This window comes from Grammomys surdaster, unplaced genomic scaffold (assembly GCF_004785775.1).
Source record: "Grammomys surdaster isolate TR1022 unplaced genomic scaffold, NIH_TR_1.0 206, whole genome shotgun sequence".
Lineage (NCBI taxonomy): Eukaryota > Metazoa > Chordata > Mammalia > Rodentia > Muridae > Grammomys > Grammomys surdaster.
Window position 1 is genome coordinate 6,229,755 of NW_021604651.1, and position 13,913 is coordinate 6,243,667.

Below are 13,913 nucleotides of genomic sequence, written 5' to 3' on the forward strand. Positions count from 1 at the left end.
GGGTCTTGCTTCTTTGTGATTTTGAATGGATGCTAGACTTTATAGTTTTCAGTATTTATAGAAATATTTGTGATCAAAGGTAAAGGTTTGTATCTTAATGTAGATTGCTCTATCCGAGTAATAGCGGCACTCATACTACAAATGTCATGGGTGCCAGGGACACAGTGCTGTTTTCAGTGCTGTGATATGAAACACAGATGCACAGATCAGAATACAATATATTAACATCTCGAAATAAAACTTGGCATGGCTTCTTTTCAGGACATCCCTTAAATTTTTTCCTTTCACTTTTTGTCTTTAAAAACCACTTAGGAAGTCAGACTGTGATTGCTCACACCTTTAATCCTAGCACTCAGGAGGCAGAGGAAGGTGGACCTCTGAGTTTGAGACCAGCCTGGTCTACAGAGCAAGTTCCAGGACAGCTAGGGCTACATATTGAGACACTGTCTCAAAAAACCAAAACTAAGCCAAACCAAACCAAACAACAATAAAAACAAACAAACAAATAAAAAATACATAGGAATAATGTGTAATGTCCCAACACTTTTTCAGCATTAACAAGTACTTTTTTTTAAACTTCAAATGGTGGGCTCATCTCCTTAGATTTCAGTCTCCCTTTCTCTGTGTTCTCCCCACTTTGCATTCTGGTGCAAGGGATCAAGTACTGCAACATTCTTGGGCCCTCCAAGATGGCTGAATAAACCTTTTGTGTCCCACCTGTCTTTTCTGACATTACCAGAAGTTTCACACTTTGCATTAGGACAAGTATACGATAATGTACTTGCTGCCAACAGGAAATAACTGGGTCGAGTAATGACATTTCAAGACAGGGAAGACTTACGAGCCCATCTGGGGGTAGCGGATGATGTACAAAAAGGTGAGACACAGTTTAAATTTCAGAAGTGAAGATCATAAATTAGAACCTAGAATTTTTCAAAGGCAATGAGTTTGGAATCATTTGGGATCTTCAATTTAGTCTACACTCTTGAACTAGTTATTGGCTTTTTTTTTTTCCCCTGAGACAAGATCTCCCTAGGCTGGCCCTGAACTTTCAACCACCTTTCAATATTGGCATTGTTAACGTTTCTCTTCCATAATACAATCATTCAATCCATTTCTATGGGTTATTTTTTACAAATATTATAGGCTTTTAGGGCGCTATGTTCATCTCCTTCATGTCACTGGCTAGAGTTGTAATTGTGCATCTTTTTCTGACTTATTAATGTTTTGCTTATCAGATAATGTCTTGATATCAGAGTAAAGATTCATGTGGGCAGATCAGTTGCTATTTAAGTCTTCAGTATTCACAAGAGTACATGTTAACAGCCCATACTATGTAAGCCAGGCAGATAAGGCAACATTGTCTTCCCAGAACCAGGCCTGCCTTTTAAGATACCAAATATTTCTGAACATAGATTTGTTTACTAATGAGCTTTTATGAAAACATAAGTGATAAAGGCTTAATAAACAGCAAGTGGCTTTGTTTAAAAATATAGATTGTCATATCATTTTCCTATTAGTGTGAATATAGGCATTTGTGTGCCACAACAGAGTACATGTCTGGAGGCCAGAGGACAGCTGTAGAGTTGATTCTCTCCTTCCACCTAGGATATGGGTTCTGGGGATAGTGGCTTAAGCACTGTTACCTCATGAGCCATTTTGCTGGTCCTAGATTGTCATTCCCTTATTTGTTTATTTACTTTTCAAAGACAGGGTCTCACTGTGTGGCCCTGGTTCATTTGGAACGCTTTATGTAGACCAGGGTGGCTTAAACTCACAAATATCTACCTTTTCTGCTTCCTGAATGCTGGGGTTAAAGGTGTGTGTCACTATGCCAGGATGAGTGCCATTCCTTTTTGAATAGTATTTTCTTTTTAAATGTATTTAGGGCTTGGCATAGTGGTCAACACCTTTAAACCCAGCACTCCAGAGGCGGAAGCAGGTAGATCTTTATTAGTTCTGGGCTTATTTGATCTATACAGAGAATTCAAGGCCAGTAAGAGCTACATACATAGTGAGCTACTACATAAAATACGTATTTATAATTATTGTGTGTGTTATGAAGTGCATGTGGGTGGCTGTGCTACAGGCCACTTGTGGAGGTTGGAGGACAATTTCTTTCTGCAATCTCTTCTCTACTTCCACCCTTACAAGAGTTTTGGGATAGAACTCAGGCCACCAGCATACTTGGCAAGTGCCATCTGTTGGCCCTCAAACTCAGTTTTATAAAGCTTGACAATATCTCTATCTATCTATCTATCTATCTATCTATCTATCTATCTCTCTATCTATCTATCTATCTATCTATCTATGTATCTCGCAGCTTTACACACTTAGCTGCTGGCCTTCAGAGGTTTGGAAAGCACTTTACCACTGAGCATCACCTCTGCCCTCACAGTCCTCTGCTTCTCAGCTGACACAGTAACACTGCATCTGATTTGATTCCTCTGTTAACATCTTTTGTGATTGCTAACACGGTGCCAGGTTTGTTTGTTTTTCTCCAATTATTTGCAAATAAACTGTAGGCAGAATGACACTGTTTACCTCTACTAGGACTTTCTACAAAATCCTATCCTAGTCCATTTAACACTGATGGGGTACACAAGCTAATGAGTTGGTTCCAATTGTCTCTGTAGTATTGCCATCGTCTTCTTCAAGCCAGGACCTACGTAATAAGCATATACCATGCTTGTCCTGTCTCTGGTCCTTTCTTATCCACTGCTTTCACTGTCACCATGCTGTGCTTTCAAAGAGGTCAGAGCAGACATCTTACTGAAGACTCTCTGTTGTTTACTCCTTACCAGATTCGAGGTAGGTAGTCTCAGCATTTGGGAAAGGGACATCTTTCTCAAGAGTATCAGATAAGACTACATAGATCTTCATTTTACCATTACTCCATTATTAGAGCCCCCCTTTTGTCCTTAAAAGGAAACAGGCTGAATAAAAATTCCTTCCCTTTGAATATATCATTAATTTGGAGTTAGTAATATGATCCCTGGCTAAAAGTATTCACAGAAGATGCTCCAGAAAAGTAAGATAAGAAGAATGATAGAATGAAACCTAAGGTTTTACTGCAACATGGCCAATAGGTGTTGGCCCTTAGGCAAATCTTAACATCTTCATTTATTGTGAAGGGATATTGTTGGGTGAAATTGGTCTGGAGGATTAAGGACCTTTGAGTTCTAAAATTCTGTGAGTGTGACAAACTCATTTTTGGTATAAGAGAGTTGAACTTGGAATCAGGAGATCTTTAGATTACTAGCACAGCTCTGCTACACACAAGCCATATGAACTTTTATAAGTCATTTAATCTCTTTTAGCATCTGGGAAGAATTACAGGGATTGTTATATCCCAGAATTCCTTAAATGCCATAAAGAAATATTGAACTGAACTGCCAGGTATGATTTTATAAAGCCAGTTTTCCTCCATTTGAACCAATTACATCAGAAAAAGCAACCCAAAGTAAGGCACACGCTTTTTTTTTTTTTTTTTTAAAGATAGGATTTCTCCATGTAGCCCTTGCTGTCCTAGTTCTCACTATGCAGATACCAGGCTGTAGTAGTTCTTGCTGATCCATCAGCCACTGCCCTCTAAGTGCTGGTATGAAAGGAATGCCCCACCACTGTCTGGTCCAGATTTAAGTCTTATAACCAGGTAACTGGAAAAAAAAACGTAAAAAAAGAACCCCCCCCCAAAAAAAACTCCAAACAAAAATCACCCTCCCCCCCAATCTACCACTGTTAGCACCTTCGCATTCCTTCTAGGCTCCGCCCAACAGTTACCTAGCAATAGCCAGGTAGGCTTGTCTGGCTATAAAAGGAATGTTTGTGGCTACCCTCCCCAAGCTCTCTATGACCCCTTTCTCCTTCTCCCCTCCCCCCGTCTCTACACGAGTCTTGGCGGGCCTCTTTTCTCTTTCTCTCTGTCCCCTCTCCTTTTCTTCCTCTACTCCCTGCCTCATACTCCCAAATAAACTTTATTCTATACTAGACCTATCTTATGGCTGGTTCCTGGGGTGGGAATGCCTCCGCAATGGCCTGATGAGGCAACTCCTCCCACCGCACCATACCGCGCTCTACAAAACATATCCTTGGCTTTACAAAACACATCAGCCACCAGGAAATGTTAATTCAGTTCCCTGTGTATCCTACCTTTATCAAACTTTGTGTTTATTCTACAAATATTTATATTGTGATGATTAACAACACTAAAATTACTAAGAGACACTATACTCACTAGTACAAGCTAGTTCCCCATAAAGTGGCCCCTGACCTTGACATACCAAATGCTGGGGGCGCAGGGCAGAGGATACTGTATAGAATCAGGGCAACATGTACTTTTAAGCTAACCTTTTTGTGAACAATTTCATTGAGACATCAGGCTGCCAAACGCAGAGAAGACGTTTTCCTGGTAGTTTCCAGGCAAAGAGGGGCTAAGTTTCAGGGGAACACAGCGTGACACTGTCCCCTGGGCTCACTGCCTCAGGAGGTTTTGCTGGGCGTTCGAGGGCGGAACCCGCCGACCTAAGTTCACTAGTGTACCCCGACCACCTTTCCGCGAAGATTCCGTACTTCTTCCGGGAAGGTTAGCGCACATGCCCCCTCATTTCGGTGAAGAGACGCACCTAGTCTTTGTACTATGGGGTGCCTCTCATTCGGCGGTGGCTCTAGGTTCGAGACGAGATGAGAAGGCGGCTAATGAAGAGGCGGGAACCCTGGCACAGAAGACGGCTGAGCGGTTGGACCCGCGGAGACAGTACGGGTCCATGCCAGAGGCCGAGACGCTGATCCGCTCCGAGCACCGCCCCTCCATGCCTGCCCAGTGCGCACGCGCACTCGTCATCCGGGTGCCGCTGCAGGTTGCGCTGGAGCTGAGTCGGGGGCGTGGTCCCCGCGGGGGCGTGGTCAGCGGCTCATTGTGCGCAGCGTAGTGCGGCGCCGCTGGCCGCCCGGGCCCGGGTTGGAAGTTGGTGCTGCCGCGGCCACCGCCTCCACCGCCGCTGCCTCCTCCTTCGCCGCCGCCGCCCTGCAGCCCACTCGCTGCCTCGGCAGCGCGTTGCTTTCCCAAAATGGCTGCCGCTGCCGGGGCCGTGGTAGCCTCCGCCGCCTCAGGGCAGGCGGAAGGAAAGAAGATCACCGAGCTGCGGGTCATCGACCTCAGGTCCGAGCTGAAGCGCCGCAACTTGGACATCAACGGGGTCAAGACGGTACTGGTCTCCCGGCTGAAGCAGGTGAGGCCCGGACGCTGCGCGCAGGGCAGCGTAGGCCGCGCCGTTTAGCTGCTGCGCTTCCGCGGTCGGGGCGGACCGGGTGGCGCCTATGCGTGCCGGGCGCGCGAGGCCCGCGCCTCGGCGAGGAGCCTAGCCTTCCAGCGGCCTCGCGAGCGGCCGCCGGTCGCGCCCCCTGCCTCCCCTGGGACGCCCTCTCCGTCGGCTCCGCGGCCTGCGGAGGGTGGAGCTGCAGACCCTGGGCGGCGCTGGGTACCCCGGCCTGCGGGCAGTGCGCAGCGCGTGCATCGCTCGGGCTCCGAGGCAATGGTTAGTTTGCTGACTTGGCCGAAGTTACCGTTTAATTGTGACCAACCGTTTCTTCACCCCTGTTCGGAGAAATCGGTAGTGGGAGTTGATGAGTGGATGAGAAGGAAGGTTCATCTTTTTTTCCACTAGGCTTTTAACTGATTTATTTTTAATTTTAAATTTCTGATTGCATCAGCGTAATCATCCACGTTCTCAGCCCTGTTAAGCTTTCAGGTTTATTCGCGTGAAGCCTTGGAATCGGAGAGGGGAACACATGTACGCAATACACGTTAGGAAAACTCTTCATTATTTAAGTAGCTACAAACTTTTCTGTAATAGAACATATTTAGGTTCTTGTTCAGTATATGTGTCATGTAACCATCGACTGGGTGGGATTTCAAGTTCCATGACATTTCGATACTCAGTGACCCCCACCACCCCTTTCTGTGTAGCATAATGTGTGAAGTCCGTTTGTAAAATAACTGGCAATTCTAATGTCTTGAGGCTGGAGGTTTGCTAATATATTTTCATTAAGTTTTTATAAAATAAGTTTAGATAGTTTGTGTAGCATATTAACTTCTCTTTCTAATGTAGGCTATTGAAGAGGAAGGAGGCGATCCAGATAATATTGAATTAACTGTTTCAACTGATACTCCAAACAAGAAACCAACCAAAGGCAAAGGTTGTTACGAGTTCTGAACATATTTTAAAATATATTTTGGTTATATAACTTGGCTCTGCTCTTGTACCACTCGCCCTGTTTATATAGTGCTACTCTTTGCTATTTCCCTCTGGCACTCTGCCTTCTTGGGTCAAGGAAGAAAAGTTACTGTTACCAGGCTTCGAGTAACTTGCAGCCTTTCAGATTCGGTTGAAGATGACCAGAAAGTGAGAAAGTTCTTTATTGATTCTGGAGAAAGGTATAAAGTTAAGTTGCATACCGATCCTTCATAGTAGGAGTATCTGAAGAATAAAATACGGTTTGATCCATGTCTCCCTTGGCCCACAATTGGCAGAGTTTTGGTGAAATTCCTCCCAGACCTTCCCTTGGCTCTTTGCTGTTCTCTGTAGTGTATTCAAGTTCTGTAACCTTTATGTTTACTGTTTTAATTGACATACTGGTTATTCCACATTTATTCCATTATGCGGTCTAATAATTTTCAGTGAAATTCAAAAGGCCTCATCGATCATACTAACAAAAGCAAAAACCCCACAACTTACTAGTTTTAAAGAAGTTTTAGGATACGGGGATATTAGGTTTTTGATATTGTAACTTTTAAATTGGGCTCTGTGTATTTCCATGGCAGAATGATCTGGTATGAATAGCGAAAGATAATTTTCAAATGAATATTTTGATAATAAATGGGAATTAGTTATTCTTAACTAGTTATCTGGTAAGTATAATCTTATTTGGATAGTTGCAAATTTCCGCTTCTCATGAACTGTGATAGAGGGTAGGCAAATAGCTGTCTGGTGCCTAATCTCTATAGTCTCCAGGCAGAGTAAGTCATGGACTTCAGTGTCATTTTGTTAATAACGTAACTTTCTTTACTGCTGTACCTGATCTGTACACAGTTGTGATGGGAATAAGATGATTGAATAGGCCAGGTGGTGGTGTCACACACTTTTAATCCAAGCTACTTTGAGGTAGAGGGAGGCAGATAACCAGTTGGAGGCCAGTTTGGTCTCCAGAGTAAGTTCCAGACAGCAAGGGCTACACAGAAAAATCCTGTCTCCAAAACCAAACCAAACCAAAACCAAGATGATTGAATTTTAATAGAAGAGAATCTTCAATTTTGATCTTAAGCACTATGTCTCAGGACTTGGTAGCTGACTATTTGAGATTTCTTGATTCAAGAGTTCCCTGTGTGTGCTGATAGAAATTAAAACGGGATAAGGGTTTGTTTCCTGGGCCAATAGGAATGCCAGTATGGCAATATAATTTTAGAAGATTAACTAAGTTGTTTTGAAGACCTTTAGGCTTTTAAATTTAGAGATATATTCCTATCACCTTGAAAGCTTCTGTTGAAGTAGAAGTTGTTTCATATGAAAAAGAAGTATATTGGGAGTGGCCATGTTTTTGTATAGGTTTCTGATTCGTATCATTTATTTGGTGTATTGTGATAGCTGACAAGCCTCGTTCCAAGTTAATGATTTTAGCACTGATTATCCCATCTGATTTATTCAGTTCACACATGCTTTTATTGTTTGATTTTGAAATTTTTATTTTTATATTTACAGCTCTGGGCGCACGCACACACACACACACAAACATATGTGTATATGTAATAAATATATATGTAAAAAACATGTAAACTGTATGTTTAGTCTTGGGGTAAAACTCTGGGCCAGGCCATGGGTTCAATCGCTATCACTCGTCTTCCTCCACCTAAAATATGTTAAATGATTGTGCTCAGACAGGTTAGAGGAAAAGGAGTTTACAGTCTTCAATATAGAGTACAATATAGTTTAAGCCACACAGTTACAAAGACAAAAGTCCATGGATGGATTACATTGTAGTAGGTTCTGGCATTTGTAATAGCAGGTAGCTGATATCAAATAGTTTATATCTTAGATTAGTTCTCAGTTTTTTTCCAGTCTCTTTCCTGGGAACTTTTTAATAAGTAACCTAGATGAAAGCTTCTCCTGTTGAGAGTCACTATCGTATTACTTGGGTGTGTATTAAGAAAGCAGTTAAACAGGTAGAGCTGATGCCTCCCTGCCTTGTTTCAGAGATACTGTATCTGATTTCTTTTAGGTTTTCAACCTTTAAAATTACCTCTGAACTTTAGCAAATTATGTATTTAATCAGTACAGCGTTCAGAATTAAATATAACAGCTTAATTGGTATTGAAACTAATTTTCAGTGCATACAGGCTTTTAAAAATGTAGGATTTTCACCCTATAGAAATGTGAAATCTAATATTTTTGTGAGAAAATGCCACAGATAATATATTTTTATTCTGTTAAACCTTCTAAAACTATCTAAGCTATCTAAAACTATCTAAAACTTCTAAAACAACTAAGATGTTGTAATATCAGGCACAGAACACATTTTGAGTAGTTCAGTCTCAGTGCATGGTCATTCTGCCCACTACCTGCTTTATAGTGTGTTCAATGTTAGTCACTAACAAAACTGGAATGGGGTGGAGTGAGCCCAAGATTTCACTGCTGCTTCTCCCATGCCTGCTAAACTGAAAGATGTGCAGTCTAAGGATCAGTGAACGCTCAGGATCTAATCTTTACACCTCTAATGGCCAGAGGCAAGTCATTTGTGCTCAAGTTTATTGAATATGTTTTGAAGTCTTTGTAACTATTACTTTCTAAAATACTTCTTACTGTCTGTTCACTTGTATATTTGTAGGAAGCATTTACATCAGGCTTTTATAGTTTATCAGGTTATCCCAGGATCACAGTGCTTTTTCCTTGTATACCTACTATGTGAAGTATGTTTTGAGACCACACAGCTTACTGCATTGTTCTATTTGTTACCAAGCTGGAGCTCCATTGGAATGCCTCTTGACCCTTGCTGCAATATCATCTAGTGTCCAGGATCGTATGACATTTCCATTTCACAGAGCTAGTTCATGTGTCTCAGCCATTAAAACATATTGCTTGTCACTAAGGAATTCTTGCACGTTTTTCAGCTATGATATCAAATATCATATGTATGTAGCCAGTTTGTGCCAGGATAGCACTTTGCTGCCTGGGCAGTTGTCTTAGGTGTTCTATGTCACATGCTGAAAGCTATTAGTTTATTTCCAATTTATGAACTCATATAAAATAAACTGTTGATCGTATATGCATTTCAGAAAAGAAATCTTATTAGTGTTGATGGCATAAGATTTTAATGAAAAGGTTGAACGGCTTAAAAGTCATCTAGATTATTGATTTATTTAATCGGCCATTCTTCTGACAGAATGAAAGGACTTCAGTGTTGTCAGCTTCTGAAGTGAACTGTGCAAATCGTAAGCTGTACAGCCTTAGTTGCCTCTGTATCAGCCCTTTGACTCTGGGATAGTAGTTTAGTGTTTTCCAGTTCATAAAGGTGGAATGTTTTTCTTTTCTTTATCAGATAATACAGAAAAATATAAAATGACAAAAATAGCTCATAATCTTACCATCTTGCATGCCATTGTATTTAAGTATTTTTTTCTTAAACCTTTTTAAAGATTTGTAAAGTTTTATGTATGTGAGTTTTTGCCTGAGTGTCTTTATATGCATCACATGCATGATTGAAAAGGTCAGAAGGTGTTGGATCCCTTGGAGCTCAGAATCTGGAGTTACTGTAACCAGCCTTTCAATTCCCATCCCAGCTCTGAATAATGACGCAGAGACTAAAAGTTATTATAAGCTTTGGGCATTATGGCTGCACAAATTCTCAACTATAACAATGTGACAATGCTGGCCTGGCCACGTTCTGCCACATGGCTCTTTATACGTCCATCTTAGCTCCTATTGCAGGCCAGAAGTCCCCCCTTAAGTTTGCAGCCCAACCATTGACTGTTCAGCTCTTTATTTGACCAATCAGAAACTTATGGAGCATTTACAAAAGACTAAGGTGGGAAGATATGTTTTATAGTGATAGTACCAAAGTCTGGCCTGTAATCAGATTTCTGCCAGCACAGAAATCAGCGTTTGAGTAATAGAAGGATAATCTTTGTATAGTACACGAAAACATCACTCCAGCAGTTACTGAAGGTTTCCAGCCTCCACGTGGGTGCTGAGAACCCAGCTTTGGTTCTCTAGAAGAGCAATAGCTGAGTCATCACTCTGGACCTAGTTTTTTCTTTTTCAACAACTGAAATAAGTGCACATCATACACTTGGTGCTCTGTTACCATGCTTCTACATGTTAGGTTGAAAACAATCAGTTTTCTCTCATATTTTTCTTACTCTGGCCTTGTTAGTGACACCTATCATCTAAGTAGTCTATACTCTGCATTAAAGTCATTGGAATTTCGAAAACAGACAGCCCAGTTTCTTTCACGCTCTCTCAGGGTGCAGACACCAGTCTTCGGATGGTTCTCATGTACAGCTGGGGCTATACTGCCTTTTCTGGGTGACTCTACTCATCAGTTTTATATGTCCTGTATTCTTCAAAACCTTCCACATGGCTTTTGTTTGATTCTCGTGGATGTGCTAAAATGTAAGCAAAACTTAAGAATTACATATATAATAGTCTTAAAGTTTTTTAGATTTATTCATTTTATTTTATTTGTGTTTGCCTCTTGTGTACGACTGTGTACCTGTGTGCCTGAAGGAGGCCAGAAGAATCATTATATCCCCTGAAACCAGAGTTATGGATCGTTGTGAGTCATCTTTCTGTCCTCTTCAAGAGTGTCTCATACTCTGAATCGCTGAGCCGTCTCTCCAGCCCTAGAACTGTTCTTAGTTGATAGGCATAAGCTTCAGCCGTACCTACTAGGAACCCAATTACATTTTACTACTTTTCACATTTACTTGTTTTGCTGTTTTCTCAGTGCTAAGATCAGTCCAGAATCTGGGGCCTCACACACATACTAGGCAGGTGTTCTGCTACTGATCTATATAACCTTCACTGTCTTTACAATTTTTGTATGTTTGTTCTAATTATCTTTAGATGACAGATTTAAGGGACTTTAAAAATAAATACTTTGGATATTGATTTGTTATGATGAAAGTGAATCACCTTTGATACAACATACACGCATCTATATGCATAAATATATATGTATATTTATGTTTTTGAAAAATCAAACTCATTCAGTGACTGCTGTATTTAAGATAGGGTACAAGGACTTTTAGAAATTTTGTTCTATTTGTAAAATGCTAGTTAATAGAAGCTAAAATAAAGCTGTGTATGATGGTGTATACCTCTAATCCAGCACCTGGGAAGGGAACAAGGGTTTTAATTTTGAGGCCAGCCTGGGCTAATAGGGAAACTATCTCAAGAGTAAAGTAAAATAATACTGTATGTTGGAGCCATCAGGGTGGTTCAGTGGTAAAGGTGCCTGCTACTGCACAACCTTGAGTTTGAGCCCTGGGAACCCAGATGGTGGAAAGAGAAAACTGACTCCTGTTACACATGTGCCAGGGCATGTGCCCACACACATACATAAAATAAAATGTAATGAAAAGAAATTCTAGGCTGCTGGATGGTTTTGGGAGGAGGTTTTGGCTGGAAATGTCCATAATCATTTGGAAACCATATTCTTTCCAACAGAAATTTTGTAACTAAGTTCTCTTCCCCTCCCCCAAACTAGGGATTGGACGCAAGGCTTTATGTTTACTAGGCAAGAGCTATACCGCTGACCTTTTATAACTCAGTCCTTTTCTGTATTTCATAGTAACGTCTCTGTTTAAAGGGTAAAGTTACTTGGAAAAATTACTTTAAAATCTACTTAAGTGGATTTTGTTTTGTAACCTTTTCTGAAGTTAAGGAAGATTGTAAACCTTGATAAGGACCAATTTATCTTTGGAGAAGAAAAACCAATTTGTAACCAAGCACCTTTATATCTATTTCTGAAATGTGTAAGTTGTGAAAACGAAAAAAAAAAAGTTTTGTGGTAAAAGCCAGCTCTTTTTTTTTTTTTGGTTTTTTCAAGACAGGGTTTCTCTGTGTAGCCCTGGCTGTCCTGGAACTCACTCTGTAGACCAGGCTAGCCTCGAACTCTCGAGGTCAGAGATCCACCTGCCTCTGCCTCCCAAGTGCTGGGATTAAAGGCATGCGCCACCACCGCCCGGCTAAGCCAGCTCTTTATAATCTAGATTTATCATATTTGATGTAACCATTCGTATATTTCATTAAACAAATATTTCTTTTATATTCTTTTCTATTTTGAGACAATTTCTTTGTGTAGCTCTGGCTGTTCTGTAACTCACTCTGTAGACTTGGCTGGCCTTGAACTCAGGTATCCTCCTGAGGTACAAATATTTCTAGTGATTGTGAGACAAGTTTAACTTAGTTAGTGGAACATTTAGAGTGCTCATCCATGCAAAGCCTCTCAGCGTGCAGTTCTCAGACAGGAATTGGCTCAGGGTTTTATTAAGAAGTTATTGCCTACACAGTGCCATTCACAGACTGTTTCCAGTTTTGTCAAATTTGGTTTATGTGATTTTTACTTAAATAGCATTTTGAAAGCCAGGCCTGGTGGCACACACCTTTATCTGGCACTTGGGAGGCAGAGGCAGGGTGATCTCTGAGTTTGAGGGCAAGCCAGAGCTACACAGAGAAACCTTGTCTAGAAAAGCAAGAAAATAAAACAAAAAAATTAAATAGCATTTTGATGAAGTTTATATATTTCAAAATAGTTAAAATAGCTTAAGATGTGATATTTTAATTTGCTTTCACTTTCTAGTTTTTTTGTTTTTTTTTTTTTTTTAGACAATGTTTACTCACTAAAGCATTAAAAAGTAATGTGTGCAGTCTTCATTACTTTGAGTTAGCTAGCGTTCATTGTGGTCATGCTACTTTCCTTTGAGCCAGTGGGCCTTTCTGTGGTACATGCTAGGTTTCTTGAAGGACAAAGAAGTAAAGTTGTCTATAGGGTCTTACTAGCACAGGGTTAAGTGGCACAGACAGAAATGCTGAATAAAGTTTGCAAAATGTTATTGGAATTTGTTTATTCTTGAAGTCCTTTCACATCTGTGACTGCACAAAAACCTACAGATATAATTTATAGCATCAGTTAAAGTTAGTCTAGCTTTGTTGACAGGAGACTTTGACTTCTATGTTACCTCTTACCTTTGTCCCAGTTGTGCCTAATAGAAGTCTAGACCTTGAGCTTACTAGTGTCCAACCCACGACTTAGCTTGTTATGATCAGTCAGGAGTTGCAGATCACATGTACACCTGTTGGCTGTAGTGGCAATCTGGGTTTTCTGCTTTATGGTGCACATGGTAGCCTATGCAGTTTAGTTGTATTTGTGTGGAGTGGTAATAACTTTTCATAGAGGAAACAGTTAAAAAGTTACACTATAGTTTCTTTCTTTTTTTTTTTTTAAAGATTTATTTATTTATTATATGTAAGTACACTGTAGCTGTCTTCAGACACCCATATGAGGGCATCGATCAATCTCATTGTAGATGGTTGTGAGCCACCATGTGGTTGCTGGGATTTGAACTCATGACCTCTAGAAGAGCAGTCAGTGCTCTTAACCGCTGAGCCATCTCACTAGCCCCCTATACTATAGTTTCAAATTTCAGCATTAGTCAAACTCAGAGTTACAGATTATGAAAGTGATCAAAAGCTAGTGAATTTTCAGTTTTCTCAAATGCTCTGTACTTCAGTCTCACTGCTGTGTCAGTCTCACTGCTGTGTTGCTCAATCTTATCCTTGTGGTTTTAAAGTTCATAAGGAGATAGTAGCCATGTAGTGCTTTTGTATAAAATGACATCTAGAAAAAGTGCAGAACAA

The 13,913-nt window shown here is 40.7% G+C and overlaps 1 protein-coding gene across 4 annotated transcripts in view; it reads left to right on the plus strand.

Annotated features, from left to right (window-relative positions):
• Positions 1–4,870: 4,870 nt before the first annotated feature.
• Sltm (SAFB like transcription modulator) overlaps positions 4,871–13,913 on the plus strand; it is a 45,743-nt gene continuing 36,700 nt past the window's right edge. For 2 of the 4 annotated variants that reach the window (XM_028771306.1, XM_028771307.1), the window contains exons 1-2: positions 4,871–5,231; positions 6,111–6,198. In XM_028771306.1, the coding sequence (XP_028627139.1) occupies positions 5,070–5,231; positions 6,111–6,198 (250 nt within the window). In that variant the 5' untranslated portion in view covers positions 4,871–5,069. The remainder of the gene's footprint in view (positions 5,232–6,110; positions 6,199–13,913) is intronic. The other 2 variants (XM_028771309.1, XM_028771308.1) reach the window with 1 other exon arrangement.